Below are 18,318 nucleotides of genomic sequence, written 5' to 3'. Positions count from 1 at the left end.
ACTTTTATGCTTTATGATAAATATATTTATCTTTTGAACTATGGTTGATATATACATTTTTATTTTAGTCAAAATGTGGATGTTTTGGTATTTAAATGAAATGTCATTTATCATATAAAAACTTGAGAAATGGGAATGAAAAAGAAAGAACACATAGTTTACGTATGAAACCTTCTAGGTGAAAAAAAAATCTACGATTAGTTACTAACGCTTATTATTTCTCAATGATATAGACAAATACAACCTTTATAAATTTTCTAGTCAATTTCATCAACGTAGTCCTTTGGAAACCTAGTAATTAACCAACCACCAAAATATGAAAAGAAAAATAGGACAAAATAATTAAAAGTCTTTGGAGTTAAACTCGTGAAGAACGATAGAGGGTCAGCACATAATTAAAACAAATTTGCTAACCTCAATAGATAGACTTGTTATTTGACTATAAAGAGATCTTTCCTCAGAGTGGGGTCAAAAATTATGTCATTGGATCGTTTGGTAGAGTGTAATAAAAATTAAGACAAACGTAGCAAATTTCAGTAATTTAGGAGTAAATTACTGATCTCCTTCACGTGACTTTTCAATATTATGATCGAATCTTATCATTATTTGGACTTCGGATACATGTATTTGGACAATACATGTATCTCGAATATATATGGGGAAAAATTAGGTGTAATTTGATCCAGATACACAGTATCAAAGTGGATTTGCATGTATTTGATTTCTCACTCGCCTCTCGCTCTTCTCTCACTCGCCTCTCTCTCTCTCTCCCACGCCTCTCGCTTGTCTCTCTCCTTATTGTATATATGAATTTCAAAATGCATCTGAAAAATATCTAGTGTGATTCACATGTTTTTGGTATTTCGCTTGTCACCCTCCTATCTCGCGTGCCTCTCTGCTTCTCTCGCTTGTCACCCTCCTATCTCGTGTGCTTCTCTCCTTCTCTCGCTTGCCACCCTCCTATCTCATGTGCCTCTCTCCTTCTCTCTTCTATTTTAGTGTATCTAATAGCAAAAATACATGTATTTAGGTGTATCTGACTCGATATTTAATATACAATTATTAATTAGCGAGACTATGTAATAAAATTGACAAAAATGATAAAAATATTTATATAATTAAGTAGTTTTCTTAAAAATAATACTGAATAAGGTGTATTAGATGCCCTCTGCCGCGTCCCGACAGTCGTGCCCACAAACGTAACAGCCAAATGCATCCTTTCCAAAATTTTCCACTCAATTTCATCAACGTGTTCCTTTGAAAATTAAAAGTCATAATAAGTATGATCAAAGTACACATGAACAAAAAAAATATAAAGGAAAATAACGTATGTACGTGAAGAACGATAGACTATCAACACATTAATATTCATGTGATACACATAAAAACAAATTTGTTAAACCTTGATTGACTAGTTATTTGACTATTATCTAAATTATAAAGTGGATCAAAAAGTATACATGTCTTTAAGTGCAAGATAAACAACTTAGATTTATCATATGCTTCCAAATTTAATAAGAATTAATTTGTACGTTGTCATGTATTTCATTCGATCCATCTTAGTTATCGTGCTTTCTAAAAATAACTGGTTCAAAATAATAATTTTCATTTTAGAAAATCATGATACAATTGATTAGTGATACTTTTTCTATTTCAGAACAAGTAGTGTTTTTATAAAAAAAATTACTCGTTCCTAAAAAATAAAATATATTTTTACTAGTTTATCTTAATAAATATTAAATAATTTTAAAATTGTAAACTATAGCCGCAACATAAATATATTTATATAAAAAGAATAAATTATCATGCCACAATGATATGGGAACTCAACAATTCACATATAAAATAAATTTATATAGTCAAATCACTTATTTTTATTAAATATTGTTAATATGGTAAAACCTAGTAAATTGACTCTAAACTATCGTCTATATAATTAAAAAAATTTGTAAACCATAGCTGCAACATAAATTAACTCAAACATTTAAAATTCAATAAATTGAAAGCTAAAAGAATAATACAAATACACTTTTTTTCATATGCAAAGATTTAGTATGATTTTGTCCAATTTCACTGAATCTAAATAGTGGAAATTGGCAGTGAGGAAGTAAGATTTAGTAAAGAAGATGAGATGTCTCAATCCATTTGTAAAGTGACAAAACATCAATTTGGAAATAATATATATATATATAAAGATTTACTAAAATTGTTAAATATTTAATAGTCATGTCCTATACCTCACTTCTGAGGCAAAGATAAAATTTACGTATATCTTATCCTCTTCGAATCTATTATATGTAGAACTATACTGAATTTATTGTTATTGTATTTAATAGTGTCCTATGAAATTAAAAAGGAAAACATTGTAGCACTAATATAATGCTCCATTTGTCATCACGAAAGTTATGCTGAAGTGACAATTACTCCTTTATTCTTAAATTTTGAGGTCGAACATTGCATATAAAATCATCTTTAGTAAAAAGTATTTTGCTCCAAAGGAATACATTGAGGTAAAACATTGCATACACAAACGTCTTTAGTAAGAACGTTACAAATCTGAACTAATCAAACTTCAAAATGAATAATGCTATATAAAAACCCAAAAATGATTAATTTGTCGGGTCATTTACATTTTTGGCTCTATTTTATGCTGGTCTTTCAAGCATTTTTATTCCTCATAATAAATAATCAACTTTTTTTTGTATATAATATAAATTTATATTTTGTATCATAATATTTTATAAATTATATTCGATATTATTTTAATTTCTGAAAGCTCGATTACTACTACAACAACAACAACAAATTTGATAGAATCTCATAAAGTGAGATTCGTAAAAGATATAATATACACAAACTTTATTACTATCTCGTAAAAATAAAAAATATTATTTTCGAAAGACCCTCCCCAAAACGCCAATAATTTTATGGAATCTACAGGGTCATCAGAGTTCAATTCATGTGGACTATGTAAAACACAAGCCGCAATTATACATGCACCACTTGGAATACTATCATCACCTTTTTATGTTCATATTCGAACAAGTGTTGTTGGGATTCTTTTCAAATTGATGTAATCTAACATTAAAAAGCACTGAATTTGATACCTTTTATTCTGTGTCAAATCACTTTGAGACAACTATTGAAAATAACTTTAAATTTAGCGTGAAATATTAATTTTATTTTTAAATTTTCGACAATCTTAAAAGCATTACCATGGAGTTTGGAGTCAAAAGGACCATTTTTTCCTCCAAAATGCATAAAGGTCATTCAACTTTTTTTAAAACCAAAACGGACAATTCGCTCCTGAGGGAGCTAGATCCTTTGTGGTTTTAACAGCTGTTAATAGCGTCTAATTTTCTTTCTTTCTCGCTTCTCAGTCAGCAAGAAATGTTAAATTTTTTAGGTGTGTTTCTCAAACTAATAAGTGATAATTTAGGTATGAAACTCAAAAAAGAAAAAGGAACAGTTTAGATGTGTTTTTGACCCTTATCTCTATAATGAAAGGTTAATTTTCATCCTATATATATATTTGATAAGTTTTGTGAATTAATTTTTGAAAAGGAAAAGAATTAATGAACAAATTTTCTCTTGATACGGTAAACAGGACAAGTAAAAATAAAAAATAAAAATATTTTTGATATAATGAACAAATAAGAAAAATAAAATCAACGTGAGGTTCTTGTACTTCTTGTCCCTAAACTCAATTGTACTAAAAATCACATAGTTTTAGGTCTAATATTATAGTTTGATCATATCTCTCACACATTTTTAAGACATCGATTAACTGACTGATTGATTTCAATATTGCGTTCCTCCTTTCAGAAGACATTCTTGTATCTCTTCATCAATATCTTCGTTTGAAACTGAGTTGCAGTTAATTGATTGATTCGTTGAGTGCCTCAAGAATGTCACGATAGGAAGAATGATGAATAAGATGTACCATGACAATGACCATAACCATAACAACACAAAACAAACCTTATTCCACACTTGATAATTCTCCCAATTTATAATAAAATCCCTTGAACAATCCACTAGTAATAATTTTGAAATAACTAAACCCGTTAAGAAAATCAAAACCCTAATTGGATCTTCAAGTAAGTCCAATATATGTTCCAATATTATTCCAAGTTTAGTTATTTCACATATTTGTGCTTCTTCATCAATAATATCGTAACAATTCATACATCTCTCACAAATATATCGCGTAGAACATAGACACATTTTTTCTTGAATAAAAAAAATAAATATGTACCATAAGTATAACGAATAAGACGTAAAAATAGTGAACCATGCTCTCTTCACATGTACCGCAATAATTGACATATTTGTTGTGTCCAAATATGGCAAAAATACTAACGCTGCTGCAAAATGACAAAAGATTATAGCAAATAATATCGAAGGCCGTGTCCCCTCTGCTAGAAAATCGAAAATTCGTTTTAACATTGATGATATAGCCATATTTTCGTTCAATTTTAATTTGCTCGAAATTTCTATGAAGACGAAAAAACAATAATGCAACTATAAGGGGAGCGTATGAACTAGACAAACAAATTAAAGTGGTTTGAAATTAAGATTCTGCAAGAAAGTGTTATTTATAAAGGATTGTAATACATATTATTAAGTAAACCAAGTAGGATTAGGTTTAGGAAATTAACGTACGGTAAATAGGAAATTTTGAGGCTAACCAAATTATTTTAGGATTAGAACTTTTTAAAGTATTGGATTTTTTTAGGGGTTTTCCCTTTTTGTATATATATCGGAAAAGTACACAAATTGTCACTTTTTAGTTTTTAGGATTAATATTTCAAGAAAAAATAAGAAATTGTTTCATATTACAAAAATATTTTGTTTGGAGGGATATTACTTATTATTTCATAATAGTATAAAAGAATATATTTGAATGTTTAGGTTCTTCAGTATTTTAAAATTTATTTATTTATTTATTTGTCATTTTGTTATGAAAAGAATTGTTATTTCTAGTATTTAATTTCGAATATCTAAATCTAATCTTATTTAGTTTCAAGAATTAAAAAATTGAAATAAAAAAATGTAACAAGTATTTTGAGACGAAGGAAGTAGATTAAATACACCAATGAAACAAGTTCCAAAGCTTGATCATGTATAAATCTCTGTGAACATTCAAAATAAAAAGAAAAAATGAAAGAACATGTGCTTTAAAATGAAAAAAATAAATAAGTTCTTTACTTTTCTTGATTTTCCCCACTTGAAATTAAACCTTACAACAACAATAACAAATTCAGTATAATATCATAAATCTATCTGAAAAGAGCGAACTATATTCAAAACTTACCTATATTCTTATGGAATAGAAATACTGTTTTCGATAGACGTCACGTACCACCTTATTCAAGAGGTCATACTAGAAAATTCCCTAGTATCATTCTCCTTTTTGAATTGACCATCAACTTCAATTAAATTAGACTCATCTCTAATTGTTCCTCTTTCATAATTTCTCCCCTTATACCTCCATGATACAATTAAATATACCAAAAAATTCACTCCATTTATTCCTGTTAATATCCAATAAAAATAATCAAGTTTACTATTATTAAGATTATTCCTAATCCACCCTTCCTCTACACCACCACTTGCACTTTCAATAATTTTCACTATGGCTGAACTTAACCAACTCCCAATTCCAATTTCACTTAAAAATAATGCACTACTTATACTCCTTGTACCGTCGGTCGCTTCATCGTAAAAAAATTCCAATTGACCTACATATGAAAAAACTTCAGCGGTACCAACAAGGAAAAATTGTGGAAATAACCAAAATACGGTCAACCCTTTAGGGTCAGAGTGTGTACGTCTCATTTTCTCAACCAATGCAGCGGACATTAGGGCAAATATTGACACGAATAAGCCTACCCCGATACGTTGCAATGATGTGATGCCACGTTGGTGCCCCGTCTTGGAACGGAGGTACGGGACCACAAATTTCTCATATATCGGGACGAGGAGGAGCCCGTTGAGGGCGGTGAAGACCGGGATGGACCCGGCCGGGATAGTGAAATGTGGGCCTAGTTTTCGGCCCATGATGTTGGCTTGGGTTAGGAAAAATGTTGAGAGTTGGGCAAATGAAATTGAAAGTGCAATTGTTGAGGCCCAAATTGGAAGGATTCTTATGAAGGATTTGAATTCTTCAACTTGTGTTATTGTACATAATTTCCATTTATTGTTGGTGATTATTTCAGGGTCTGTTACTACTGCTGCTTTATCCAAAAATCTGTAATATACAAAAAAATAAAATAAAATAAATAGTTAGATAATATCGTGAATATTAGACTTACACGTAATTTTTTACGATAAACATTAGTAATCGATAGGTAAATTATATTGATTGTATAAAAAAATAAGTTTGATTGTCAGTGTGTATAACTTAAATAATATTGTGAAAATGTGAGTCATCCTTAAAGATCCAACACAACTTTAATTTTGAGATATAAAGTTACATTTTATGGAAAAAGAAATATTTTTGTTCTTTCATTTTTATATGTATGTCTTTGACTTTGATTTTTAAATAACCAAATTTGAAATTAATTAATATTTGACCAAATACTTTTTTATGCTTAAAAAAAATACTACTACTAATATTCTAGGCAAGTGCTAAAAGAGTTTAGTAGAAAAAAGGCCACAAATGAAAAGTAATTTGTTGATATATATAAAACAATAAAAAGACTATACAACTTAGAGGTAAACAACTTATCTCGCTAAACAACAAAAATCCATCAATATTCCTATTTAACGATGGTTTGGTGACAATTAATTATCAAAATAATCTTGTTAGCTATAAATTGTTAACACTCAAACATTTCTAGTGTCGCTAAATATTTAGTAAAAAATGTTATTAGAAAGAACATATGAAATAACATAACATAAAAATTTGATTCATTAAAGAAAAAAAATAAGACAAACTAATAATAAAACTAACCTGTATTGTTTTGTATGAGGAAGTTTTCTAGCACCAAAAATATCACTCTCTTTGGTCTTCATTTCATATAATTCACTTTCATTTACCACCACAACACCTCTAAAATGATTTCTAATAGAAACCACAATAACTTGAACAAATCTTGTAAACACACTTCCCATAGGTTTTTTATACCTATATTTCTTAAATCCAACAATTAAAACAACAATTGATGTAAACATAGCTATTGTTGGCACACCAAAACCCCAAGTCCATCCTTTTTCTTGTTGCACATAAACTAAAAGTGTTATTCCCAATAATGCACCCATGTTAATTGCAAAAAAGAACCAATTGAAAAATGCATATTTCTTTTGTGATTCTTTTTTGTCTAATTCATCAAATTGGTCAGCTCCAAATGTTGAAACACATGGTTTGATGCCACCTGTCCCAAGTGCAATTAGATAGAGTGCTCCATAGAGAAAAGATGTTTGAGCATTTGTTGATGGAGTACATGGCCTCTTTGTGCATTGTGGTGGTCTTAAGCTGTCTATTGATGCTGATAGTGTTAGTAATATCATTCCCTGATCAGAGACGGATTCAAGATTTTAAAGTCAGAGAGTAAAAAATCATGTATATAATGTATTTACCACTATTTTTAGGGGTTTCCAACGTAAAATTTAGCATATTTTATATAATAAAATTCGATTGATCACTCCAGAACAAATAATTGTTGCATGCATGCATAACTTATACAACGCTTGGTTGACCTTTGTTAAAACTCTAAAATATTGCTAATATATAATGCATTTATAAACTAGTAGTACTATACTTTTACGGGTCGTTTAGTAGCAAAAAAATAATTTCAGTATGACGTTTCACATATTTTATATATTATAATCTGATTGGGCACACAAATAATTGTTGTATGTATAACTTATACGCCTTCAACTCTATTTTATGATATAGTTTGAATCGATATGGAGTATTTTAAAAGTCAACGAAGATTTTCTAAAATTGAAAGACTCATTAATTACTTCTGCTAATTGTTATACATAGATTATACACTGATTATATATAGATATATGCATGTGATAAATATTGTGGAAAATTGAACAAGAAAATAAAATAAAATGAATGATTTATTTTCTTACCATAAAGTAGATACATGAGAAAATAATGATGGTTAAGAATCGACCAAAATAAGCATCAGCCAAAAAAGCTCCAAGAAGTGTTAAAACATAGGCAGCTCCAATCCAATCATTGACATGAGTTGCAGCATCTGGCAATGATTGATGCATCTCAAACACCAAATATGACACCATACTTACTGCTACTGCAAAGAATGCCAACCTCTCCGCCACTTCATTGACTGCTCGATCACATCCAAAAACAAAATTAGAAAAAGAGAACGTACGTAGAACCATGTTCTTTACTAGTTATATGGATGGAAGGGAGTTCAATTGAATCTACTTCATTGAAAAATTATATTATATAGTCAAAATCATTTGTCTCGATAGTTTTTATAATTGCAATTGCAAAATGTTACGTTATTATATATCGAAAATATATAATATAATATAACATAAAAAATCGATAATAAAAGTGTCTCATTAAATGTTTTTGAAATTATCTTATTAGAATTCTTGATTCCGCCACAAGACAAGGAAGTATCATACATGTTACTCCCTTTCTTGTAATTGAGCGATAAAAGGAAAAAACAAGTTTAAGTTATGACGGTGGAAGAAATTTATATAATCAGATCGTTTAATTCAAAGATATAACTAAAACATGTAAAAAAATATATTATATAATCAATCTTCTATAATAGTTCAAATATATTGATGGTATTAAAAAAAGGGAAAAAGACAAATATACCTCCAAACTATCGTAAATAGTATGCAAATACCCTTCGTCATACTTTTGGGACATTGGGTCCTCTGCCGTCCAAAAACTAGAGCATATATACCCTTTATACTAACGGACATACATGTGTCATAATCTTATCCACCGATTAAATATCGGATCAACGGATAAGATTGTGCCATGTGTCCCTATTTAGTCTTCCGCTAGAGTGAAGGGCATATATGCTCTAGTTTTTGGACGGCAGGGGCACCAATGTCCCAAAAGTATGACGGAGGGTATCTGCATACCATTTACGATAGTTTAGGGATATAATTGTTTTTTTTCCCTAAAAAAAATTATACGTCAATACATATAACTTAAACTCGATGAAAAAAAATGAGAGAAAGAGACCTATGATGAATGGTGAAGCTTTCCATCCTCCAGTAGTTCCTTTGTCTGCAATATTCCCTTTATAATCAACACAACCATTGCTCACCAAAGTTTCTGTTACCTGCCAGTATATTCCACCATGTTAATTTAAAATTAATAAAAAAAATAATTAATGGTAAACTTATGTAGTAACATATATAATATGAAATAACATTGTGCTAGGTTAATTATATTATTAATTACCTTCTTGTCATTCTTAATCAAATCAATAAATCCATCGAAAGATGGTTGAACATATGATAATTTGTCATCCAAATCATCAACGTGAATGCTTCTATCCATAGTGAAACTATAAAAGCCTAACGTACTTCTCTTCTCAAACACTATAACACTCGATTTATCACTATTTCAATTCAAAAGATAATTCTAATATTATTTTTTTTCGCTTTTCGCAACCGTAACCACTTGTTAGTTGAACTAGATAGCAAGATAGGTCACATTAATGTGGTATATCTTAAGTTCTATATATAGTACACAAGTAAAATAGAAATTTATTATTTTTTATATCGATTTGCTTTAAATTCGGGCCGGTAGATTAATTACTTTTTTTAAACATTTCTTTTTAGAATTTTATATTATCAAAAGTCTTGATAACCAAAAGGCTAGAAAACAGCAACAAAGCGCATTTTTATTGCCAATTGGCTATATACACATTTCATAAATTAATTTAGTCAAACACATGATAATATAAGAGAATTTTTCAAAAATATGCGGGCGAAGTCAGAATTAGAAATTTGGAAAGCATTTTCATGGCCCTTTCTTACAATTGAGCCGTCAATCAATTTTATTTGGAGTTCAAAAGTTAATATACATATGTATTTATTTAATTTTCTAATACAAATACAAGATCCAAAAAAAAACTACTGATTCGTCCGAACCCATAAACCCACGCTTAGCTCCGCCCCTGACCTCAACATAAAATATTTGTCGGGGGGAGCATTATACATAATGTGTTAATTAACCCTTGTATATAATAGTATATAAACAGTGTTTATACACAAATATAGACTAAATCAAATATAATATTGAGTAATATTTTATATTGAGTTACGTGACGTAAATATTTTCTCTCAGTAAATTAAAGGAATAATTTAATAATTCAAATTGCCGTCTAGGGATTTGGTCAGACAGTTCATGTAGGATACAGAAATATAAAGACGAAGATTTTGCTAGCTAGCTTGGCTGGTTATTGAGTTTTTTTTTTTCCTTTAACGTGTTGGACGGCTATATTAAAAAAGAAAAAAAATCACAAGTTCTTTTTTGTTTTTTTTATGATCAAGGCGGAGCCAGATAAGATTAAGGGGATCAATCAAATTTATATTATTTTATATAATTAAAATTAATTTTTTATGTATATATACTAGAGACGGATCTAAAGGAATTTGGTTTTACTTTTTCTACGTGTATATATATAGATTTTGAATCTCTTTAACACAAGACTAGAGGTTCCTTTTTTATAGTTTTGGGGTTCAAACTTCAAAATTTACCTTGACTCTCCTTTATTTTTTGTGCGTTTACTTTTTCATATTTCTAACCTCTTTAATAAAAATCATGGCTCCGTCAATATTTACTACCGTGTCTCTATTTCTCAAGTTATTAACCCTTCCACTATTTAATTGTCTGTATATTTTGTTAAGCTTGTAATGTTACTTTATATTTGAGTAATATATATATACCTTCCAAAAAAATCCAAATAGAACATACATAGTTCCTACATAAAAGGAAAAATATAATTAATTAATTGAAGGTTAAATATATCGAGTCATATATCACCAACATCAGAATAAATAGTCAGCAAACTATTTCTTTGAAAGAAGTACAGTTGTAGATTTTGTCCTTGTTGACAATTTGTACATCAACATCCTCACAATCTTGTAGAACCAGAAAGCACTTACAAATTGTAGCCCCAAAGCCATGGCCTACAAATTTCAATAACATTAGTTATTATTCCACTACCCAAAAAAAATAAAAATTCATAGCTAATCTGTCGTTAAATAGCTCATAACTGATATAAATTTTTGAATATCCATTGTTTAAATAGAATGTAGCAATGAATTTCTTTAAAGTTAGACAGAAGTTGTCCGTTGCTAATTCATGTAAATTTTTTTTTTGTAATTTTGATATCAATATATTGTTTGTAATATAATGAATATTTCATGTGCCAAATATATACATTACCTTTATGATGATTGGATTATCAGCAGAAAGAGTAACATAGCTTAGATATGGCCCTCCTATCATTCTAGCAATGGAAAAAATCACTGCAAATAAAACCTGCAAAATATCAATCTTGTCTTAGAAAAAAATAATTTTAAATTAGGTGTCAAGCTGAGAAAAGGCGAAAGAATTTGTGAATTTAAGAAACGAAAGACATTTTTAATACATTTAAACAATAGAATAAGAATTATAGGCCAGAAAAGGCAATGTGAATTCCTACGACTCCCCCACACTCACAAGACGGATTGATCGATTAGAAAAGGATCTCTATCGTGAGTTTATAAGAAGCCATCAAGCACGAATGCAACAAATTAAAAAGTATATTAGTTGTGAGGGAATATTGGAGGATTAGATATTCATGTATTACTTTCGAGGCGAATTTATAGATACAAAGAGAGTGGGTTCAAAAGAGTATATGATATTTTTATGCATATATAGTAGAAGTCGCAAGCAATGAGTTCAATTCAACCTACAAAATCTATTTTAGGTACGCCTCCGTGAAATGATTATTATTATTCCTTCAAATACAACTAGAAATAAATATTTTTTCCATCGTTGAATCATTAAAAATTTTGTGCTATAGAACATGATTTTTTCATTTATTTTCTATTGAGCTAATCCACCGGAAAAATACATGTTGGAAAACAGATTCTCACTGAAATAGTGGAAAACTTCCTAATTTTTCCATAGGTAAACATTACTATTTTTTATCCACCGATTTAATTAAAACATCTGTGAAAATAGATACTGAACATTTTTCAATGGAAAAATAACGATTTTTATAATAGTTAAATGGAAATGCATATGAATTAAAGTTTGAGAAACTAACATCAGCAGCAAAGTTAAGATCAGTGTCTCTATATCCAAGTTCTTTGAGAAGCTCCCTTAGATGAAGAAATGGACTTGAAATTTCTGTTATCCACAATGCAGCAACCATTTCTGAACCACACTGCAACAAGTGAGTAAACATTTGGTAACTAATTAAAAGACAAATTATAGCTCGTATGGTTAAACTTTTAAAATTTGCTTATTTTGAAAAGTGTTTTTTTGTAATCGTGCTTTTTGATTTTTGAAAATTTTAGATTAGCAGTTTGTATCTAGTTAATCAATTTGAAAAAAAAACAATTTGGCTTATAGTATAACCGCATCCAAAGGTGTGACCTAGTGATCGATAAAGTGAGTTGAGCACCATGAGGTCTCAGGTTCAAATTCAACTAGTACTAGTTATTTCTTCTCATATGTTTTAGTCTTGGTGATACAATTACCTGGTACTTGTTATTGATTGGAGGTGGATGGTATCTCGTGGAATTAGTCGAGGTGCGTAAACTCTATAGCTTCTAAAAAACAACTATTTTAATTGGTTTCCTATCTGTTGTCTAAGTGCACGTATTGGAACTTCGATTAGATTCAAATCGCGCACTACAAGACCCATTCTAGGGGTGATGCTCCCAACAAAATTTTCTTTACACTCAAGGCAAAATCCTGAAATCTCTGATTAAGGATGGACCAGTCACACCACTACACTACAACCCATATTGACGAAAAACAATTTTTTTCTACTACTCAGAAAACACTTATTTTTTCTTTGAAACATAGTCCAAACATACCAACTTTCTAAAATAAGTATTTTTGGAGGGAAAAAAATAATACTTTTGGCTTAATAAAAATTTGGCCAAACAAACTATAAAACTAATTAATTAGGAAAAAAGAAAGAGGACTTGTAATTAGGAGAAGATATATTTACCAATTTATAAGCAAAACCAGCTCCAATTCCAACAATACACACCAAATGATGAACCAAATTATCAATCCTCACTTGTTTGTCAAATAGACAACAACCAAAATCATAAATAAGATAGGCTGCTGTCACTGCAAGTGCCTTCCTCTGTTTGATTTTTATTTTTACCAAAAATAATTAATACTATTAGATCTTACAAAATAGCATAAGAATAATTAAAAAAAAAAGTTTTAAGTTATATATACAGTCACAACATTGAGTAATATGTACATATTGTAGTAGCTGGTTTTATTCTTTCAAAATTAGAAATTCAAATTTTAAGAAAGATTACATATGAATATCCTACAAGTGATCTGATAACAGATAGTAATATTTACATATTATAGCATGTAATTGATTATATTTTTTTAAAATTATAAATTTCACATTTTGAGAATATTTACCTATATGTGACATGATACTACATGGTGTGTACAACTTAAATCCTTAATATATAAATAGATCGACTTACCATCTCTAGTTTATTATTAGTACAACTCAACAACTCTAGATTAAAGACAGATAAACACTCATGACATAATAACCCCTTCGCTTTATTTATGATAAAAAGGAAAGATAAAATCTTCGAATATTTTGTTAGATACCGACTTATAATAAGAGACTAAAGTTCAAATTTCAAATTTCAGTAGTCACTAAAAATATAAGGTGTCCAAAAATAGTAGAGATAATAGAGATCTGATAAAATAATCGAAATGCACGCAAATCGAGATTAAAAAAATACCTGTTTGGGAGAAGATGTTGAAGCCACAGGGCAAACAGGACAGCTCCAATCTTGAACAGATAGAGAAGCCAAAGTCACAGCTAAAGATGCATGAATTGTAGAAACTAAACGATTGCAAAAATCAAATGAACGTTTAGGAAAAGCCTTTCTAATTAATAAAAAAAGTGTAGACCATAAAATAATTCCAAATAAAACAATAATTATCATTGAATCTTCTTCCATTTAGAAAGAACTTTGTTTATTTTTTCTACTTCAAAAAAAGAAAAGAATATTACTTTTTTTGTAGAAAAATACCAATTATTATTCAAAGAGGTTGAGGAGCTAACAATATTAAAGATGCATTAATGTTTTTTTCAAGTTGCAAAAGTAAAGGTAGTTGGGGAAGTTCACAAAGTAGTTGGAGTTCATTATTTCACAAAGTTAGCATGATGTTGCAATGCCAATTTCCCACGTAAAAGCACAAATTCGCGACAGATAAATTTTATAGTTAAATAGTGTATAATTTGTTATAGTGGGATCATCAACTTTTTTTTTTAGTTTCGAGCAATTTAGTGACGAATTATAGATGAAATTCATAGCTAATTCCAATTTTTCTTAGTGTATAGAGGTATAAGATTAAGTATGAATTCAGCTGAATGCCTGAATTCATATCTTAATCCAAATCCTGTATTTGTACTAAGAAATCTACTAAATATGTACAAAATTTAAATGCATAATTTCTAACACCTAATGTCATTATTTGTACTAAGAAATTCAATAAATATATACAAAATTTATATTCAGAATCTAGGAAAAGTAATTTTCACTTGATACAACTTATGTCTGATAAGTTTAATCGAATTTAGTAACTTTAGTTCAAGTCCTGTATTAGACCAAAAAAATTCACTAGATTTGAATTGAACTTTCCAGAAACGATTGCTAGTGTAAAAAGATGTAACAATATCATGTCACTTTAAGGCAATTAAATGTTATTGATTGTGAAAAAAACTCATCGACATTGTATGCGGATATAATTAAGATAGATGCTTTCAACATAATAATGGACGACCAAACTTATAGGCAGATTTTATTTAGATACTTAAATTAAGGTTTGTTTCAAGTGATTTTTTGAGTATATGATAAAAAAAATTCTATTAGATATTTTTAATTTAAATTTTGAATTTTTTTTTTGTGTGTAATCTCAAATATTACATAAATAAGTTACTACTTAAAATAATGTTTCCGAATAATAAATGGTTAAAAATAAGTGCATGTTCAATGTTATTAGGAGTACTAACAAAATCAACTCATAAAATCATAACCCATCCAACTTGTTTAGGTGAATTAATAACCCGCTCATTTTATTAATTGTGTTCATTTTGACCTATTTAGTTCAGTATGTAGTCAAATTAACCCATAAAAACTTTGTATAAGTATTTTTATTTTTATTTTTTCATTTGATATATTGTATATACTCATAATATAAGGAAAAATGTTTTATTAGGAACTCAAACAATTCTTATTTTATTTTTTTATAAAAAAGCTTGTAAATTTAAAACTTAGTAAGAATTCAGTATGTTGGGATTATGATCCAATTTTCAACTTATTTGAGCATAACCAATCCGTTTCAGTTTATATAATATTTAAGTGATCAATGGTTTAACTCAAACAATTTTAACATTATTAAATTCAATCCAATCCGCTCATCTGATCGCCATCATAAGTTCTTCTTCTTGTATCTTCTCATATAACTCATTGTCTAAAGCTAGAAAAGTACCAAAAAAATGCTTTGTTCTTTATGGCATGGATAGAGAGAGTCACCAATAATTGATATTTGGACATATACAATTAAGATAAAATTATTTCCATTTTGTCACACTTCCACTTGTTATGTTTTTAGTCGTCTAATTTTAGTGGAAGGACCATACTTTGAGTCTAAAAGTTGCATACTGAATATGAATTAAAACATCAACATCTGAATAGTCTGATAAAATTTATAGTAAGTACTCTTTTATCTTTAACGGAGGAGGGGTGACGAATTGATAATAGGCCAAAAAAGGGCTGAAAATTTCTAAAGAAGGGTAAAAGGAAAAGAAAAAAAGAACGAAATCATATTTGATAAAAACGATTTTTTTTATTAAAGTTGGTTATACTATATGAAGTTGAATTAGTCGAATTGTAATATCGATACGGATCACCCGAAGAGGGTAAAAGTGTAATCCAATTGGTTGTTTGTTTTTTTTCCTAAGATTTCAAGGGTATTAATCTATGGACGGCAGCTCTTTAATTGATTTTTGTGTCAATGTCCATCTCAATGGATATGTTTGATGTAATTGGTGAGTAATTGTTTTATTTACTTGTTAAAATGGTTATTTTTAGTCAAATCAAAATGAGTTAAATTTTTAAAATCACATATAATTGTTAGTTTCATATTTGAACTATCATTAAATGTTTATCATTTTTTTTAAAGCAAATTTATACCACTATACAGTGGTCTAGTGGCTTATTATTAAGGGAAAAAGGACAAATATACCCCCGAACTTTGATAAATGGTACGTCTATACCCTCTGTTATACTTTTCGTCCGTCTCAACCCTTGCCGTCCAATAATCGGTGCACATTTTGCCCTCCCACTAACGGCACCCTCTTTGTGTACACGTGGCGAAAACCTAAGCCACTACCCGATTGACCAATTCTTTTAATCCAAATCTGAAGAACCCACCCCATAACCCAATAAATCACCCGATTTGTGGGTAAAATATACTCTCTAAAATCTAAAGAAAAGACTCAAATCCTAAATCATTTTCGTTCATCTCACAAACCCTAACCTAGTTCATCAGATTTTAGACAGTTCATCGGTGCAATTGTTGCCTCAAATGCCGGCGATTTCTTAGAAACACACATCAGTGTATCATTTTGTCCAGCCTCGTCCTTAAATGCAGTCAAAGGGTTAGAGGATTCATAAGCTAAAGTTGGATGTCTGCTGCTGCTGCTTGTGGTGCCCAGATGCGAAAGTTGATGCCTGTTTTTGTTGCTTTTGTTAGTGAAGATGTTAATGAATTGGAGTCTTTTTCAGCAAATTTTACTAATTATTGAGTTTAATTTTCCTAATTATTGAGTGTAAATTTTACTAATTATTGAGTTTAAAATCTAAAGAAAAGACCCAAATTTTAAATTTTAGAAGGTATATTTTACCCACAAATTGGGTGGGTTTACTGGGTTATGGGGCGGGTTCTTAGAATTTGGGTTATAAAAGTTGGTCAACCCGGTAGTGGCTTAGGATTTTGCCACGTGTACACAAAGAGGGTGCCGTTAGTGGGAGGGGCAAATGTGCACCGATTATTGGACGGCAAGGATTGAGACGGACGAAAAGTATAACAGAGGGTATAGACGTACCATTTATCAAAGTTCGGGGGTATATTTGTCCTTTTTCCCTATTATTAATAATAAACATAAAAAAATCTTAATAGGAATAAGTACAAGCAAGGGAGGCTAGGGTTTACCTTACCAATCCTAATGAGATACCTATCATCTACTAATTAACAACCATGAAGAAAATACGAGCTACAGAGAACTAGATATTCTATTATCATCTACTAATTAACAACCATGAAGAAAATACGAGCTACAGAGAACTAGATATTCTATGATCATCACAAAGTTTATAATACACTCTATGATGATATTACAAGTGAGGATTCTTAAGTAATAAAAAATCATAAAAGCCAAGGAGAAAGTTGAGTTATCAACCTCAAACTTCCTTATACAAATGTATGAACTAAAAAAGATAGATGGTTTTCCAAAGGAACTTGAAGTATGTTTCTCTTGTCTTCTTCTTCAAATCTGTCCAATAACACTTGATAGTTCATCACTTCTTGGCTTTATTGGATCTTGTTGAAGTTGTTGACACTATCATATGATTCTGTTTCACCAGTCGCATCGATAGGTGCCTTGGAACAAACTCCTTAGTCACTTTACCATCCCAACTATTCTTTCTTCCATGCTTCGTTTTGTTGTTGCATTGTTTCCTAGGAGAAATATCAGCATTCCTAGCTGCATTTGCAAAACAATAATCCAGCATTTCCTCTTCATCTTCTGCACCTTCTTCAGAGATGTCCTCATCATCTAGGTTAGCAAATTTATTTGGGGACAAATTAAAGTACAACTACCATCAACTTGTAGTTGTTTGTTAGGGTTAATAGGTGTAAGAGAAGCCAATTTTTCAATATTAGAATTCACCAAATGATCACTTAAGATTGCCGCAACATTTGTTGATGATGACAAACCTTGTCGGAGAGTTACTAACTTGCACTACTAGGCACAAAAGCTGGAGCTGTTGGGCTCAATTTCTTTTGCACAGGAGGGGAAAGGACTT

General features: G+C 29.7%; 2 protein-coding genes across 2 annotated transcripts; both read right to left on the bottom strand.

Annotated features, from left to right (window-relative positions):
• Window positions 1–5,373: 5,373 nt before the first annotated feature.
• Window positions 5,374–9,511, bottom strand: LOC125820359 (protein NRT1/ PTR FAMILY 8.2-like). Its single transcript, XM_049499792.1, has 5 exons — window positions 9,413–9,511; window positions 9,191–9,290; window positions 8,089–8,306; window positions 6,959–7,518; window positions 5,374–6,253 (listed from the first exon to the last, which is right to left on the bottom strand). Exons 1-5 carry the CDS (start codon window positions 9,509–9,511, stop codon window positions 5,374–5,376), a joined length of 1,857 nt encoding a protein of 618 aa, XP_049355749.1.
• Window positions 9,512–11,005: 1,494 nt separating this feature from the next.
• On the bottom strand, window positions 11,006–14,220 carry LOC125820106 (uncharacterized). The gene is made up of 5 exons (XM_049499526.1): window positions 13,966–14,220; window positions 13,191–13,331; window positions 12,276–12,395; window positions 11,408–11,503; window positions 11,006–11,148 (listed from the first exon to the last, which is right to left on the bottom strand). Exons 1-5 carry the CDS (start codon window positions 14,185–14,187, stop codon window positions 11,029–11,031), a joined length of 699 nt encoding a protein of 232 aa, XP_049355483.1. The 5' UTR covers window positions 14,188–14,220; the 3' UTR covers window positions 11,006–11,028.
• Between the last annotated feature and the right edge of the window lie 4,098 nt (window positions 14,221–18,318).

This window comes from Solanum verrucosum, unplaced genomic scaffold, assembly GCF_900185275.1.
Source record: "Solanum verrucosum unplaced genomic scaffold, falcon-dt-bn FXZP01000229.1, whole genome shotgun sequence".
NCBI classification, from domain to species: domain Eukaryota; kingdom Viridiplantae; phylum Streptophyta; class Magnoliopsida; order Solanales; family Solanaceae; genus Solanum; species Solanum verrucosum.
Note: the sequence above shows the minus strand (reverse complement) of the source record. Positions and strands in the feature narration are given on the sequence as shown.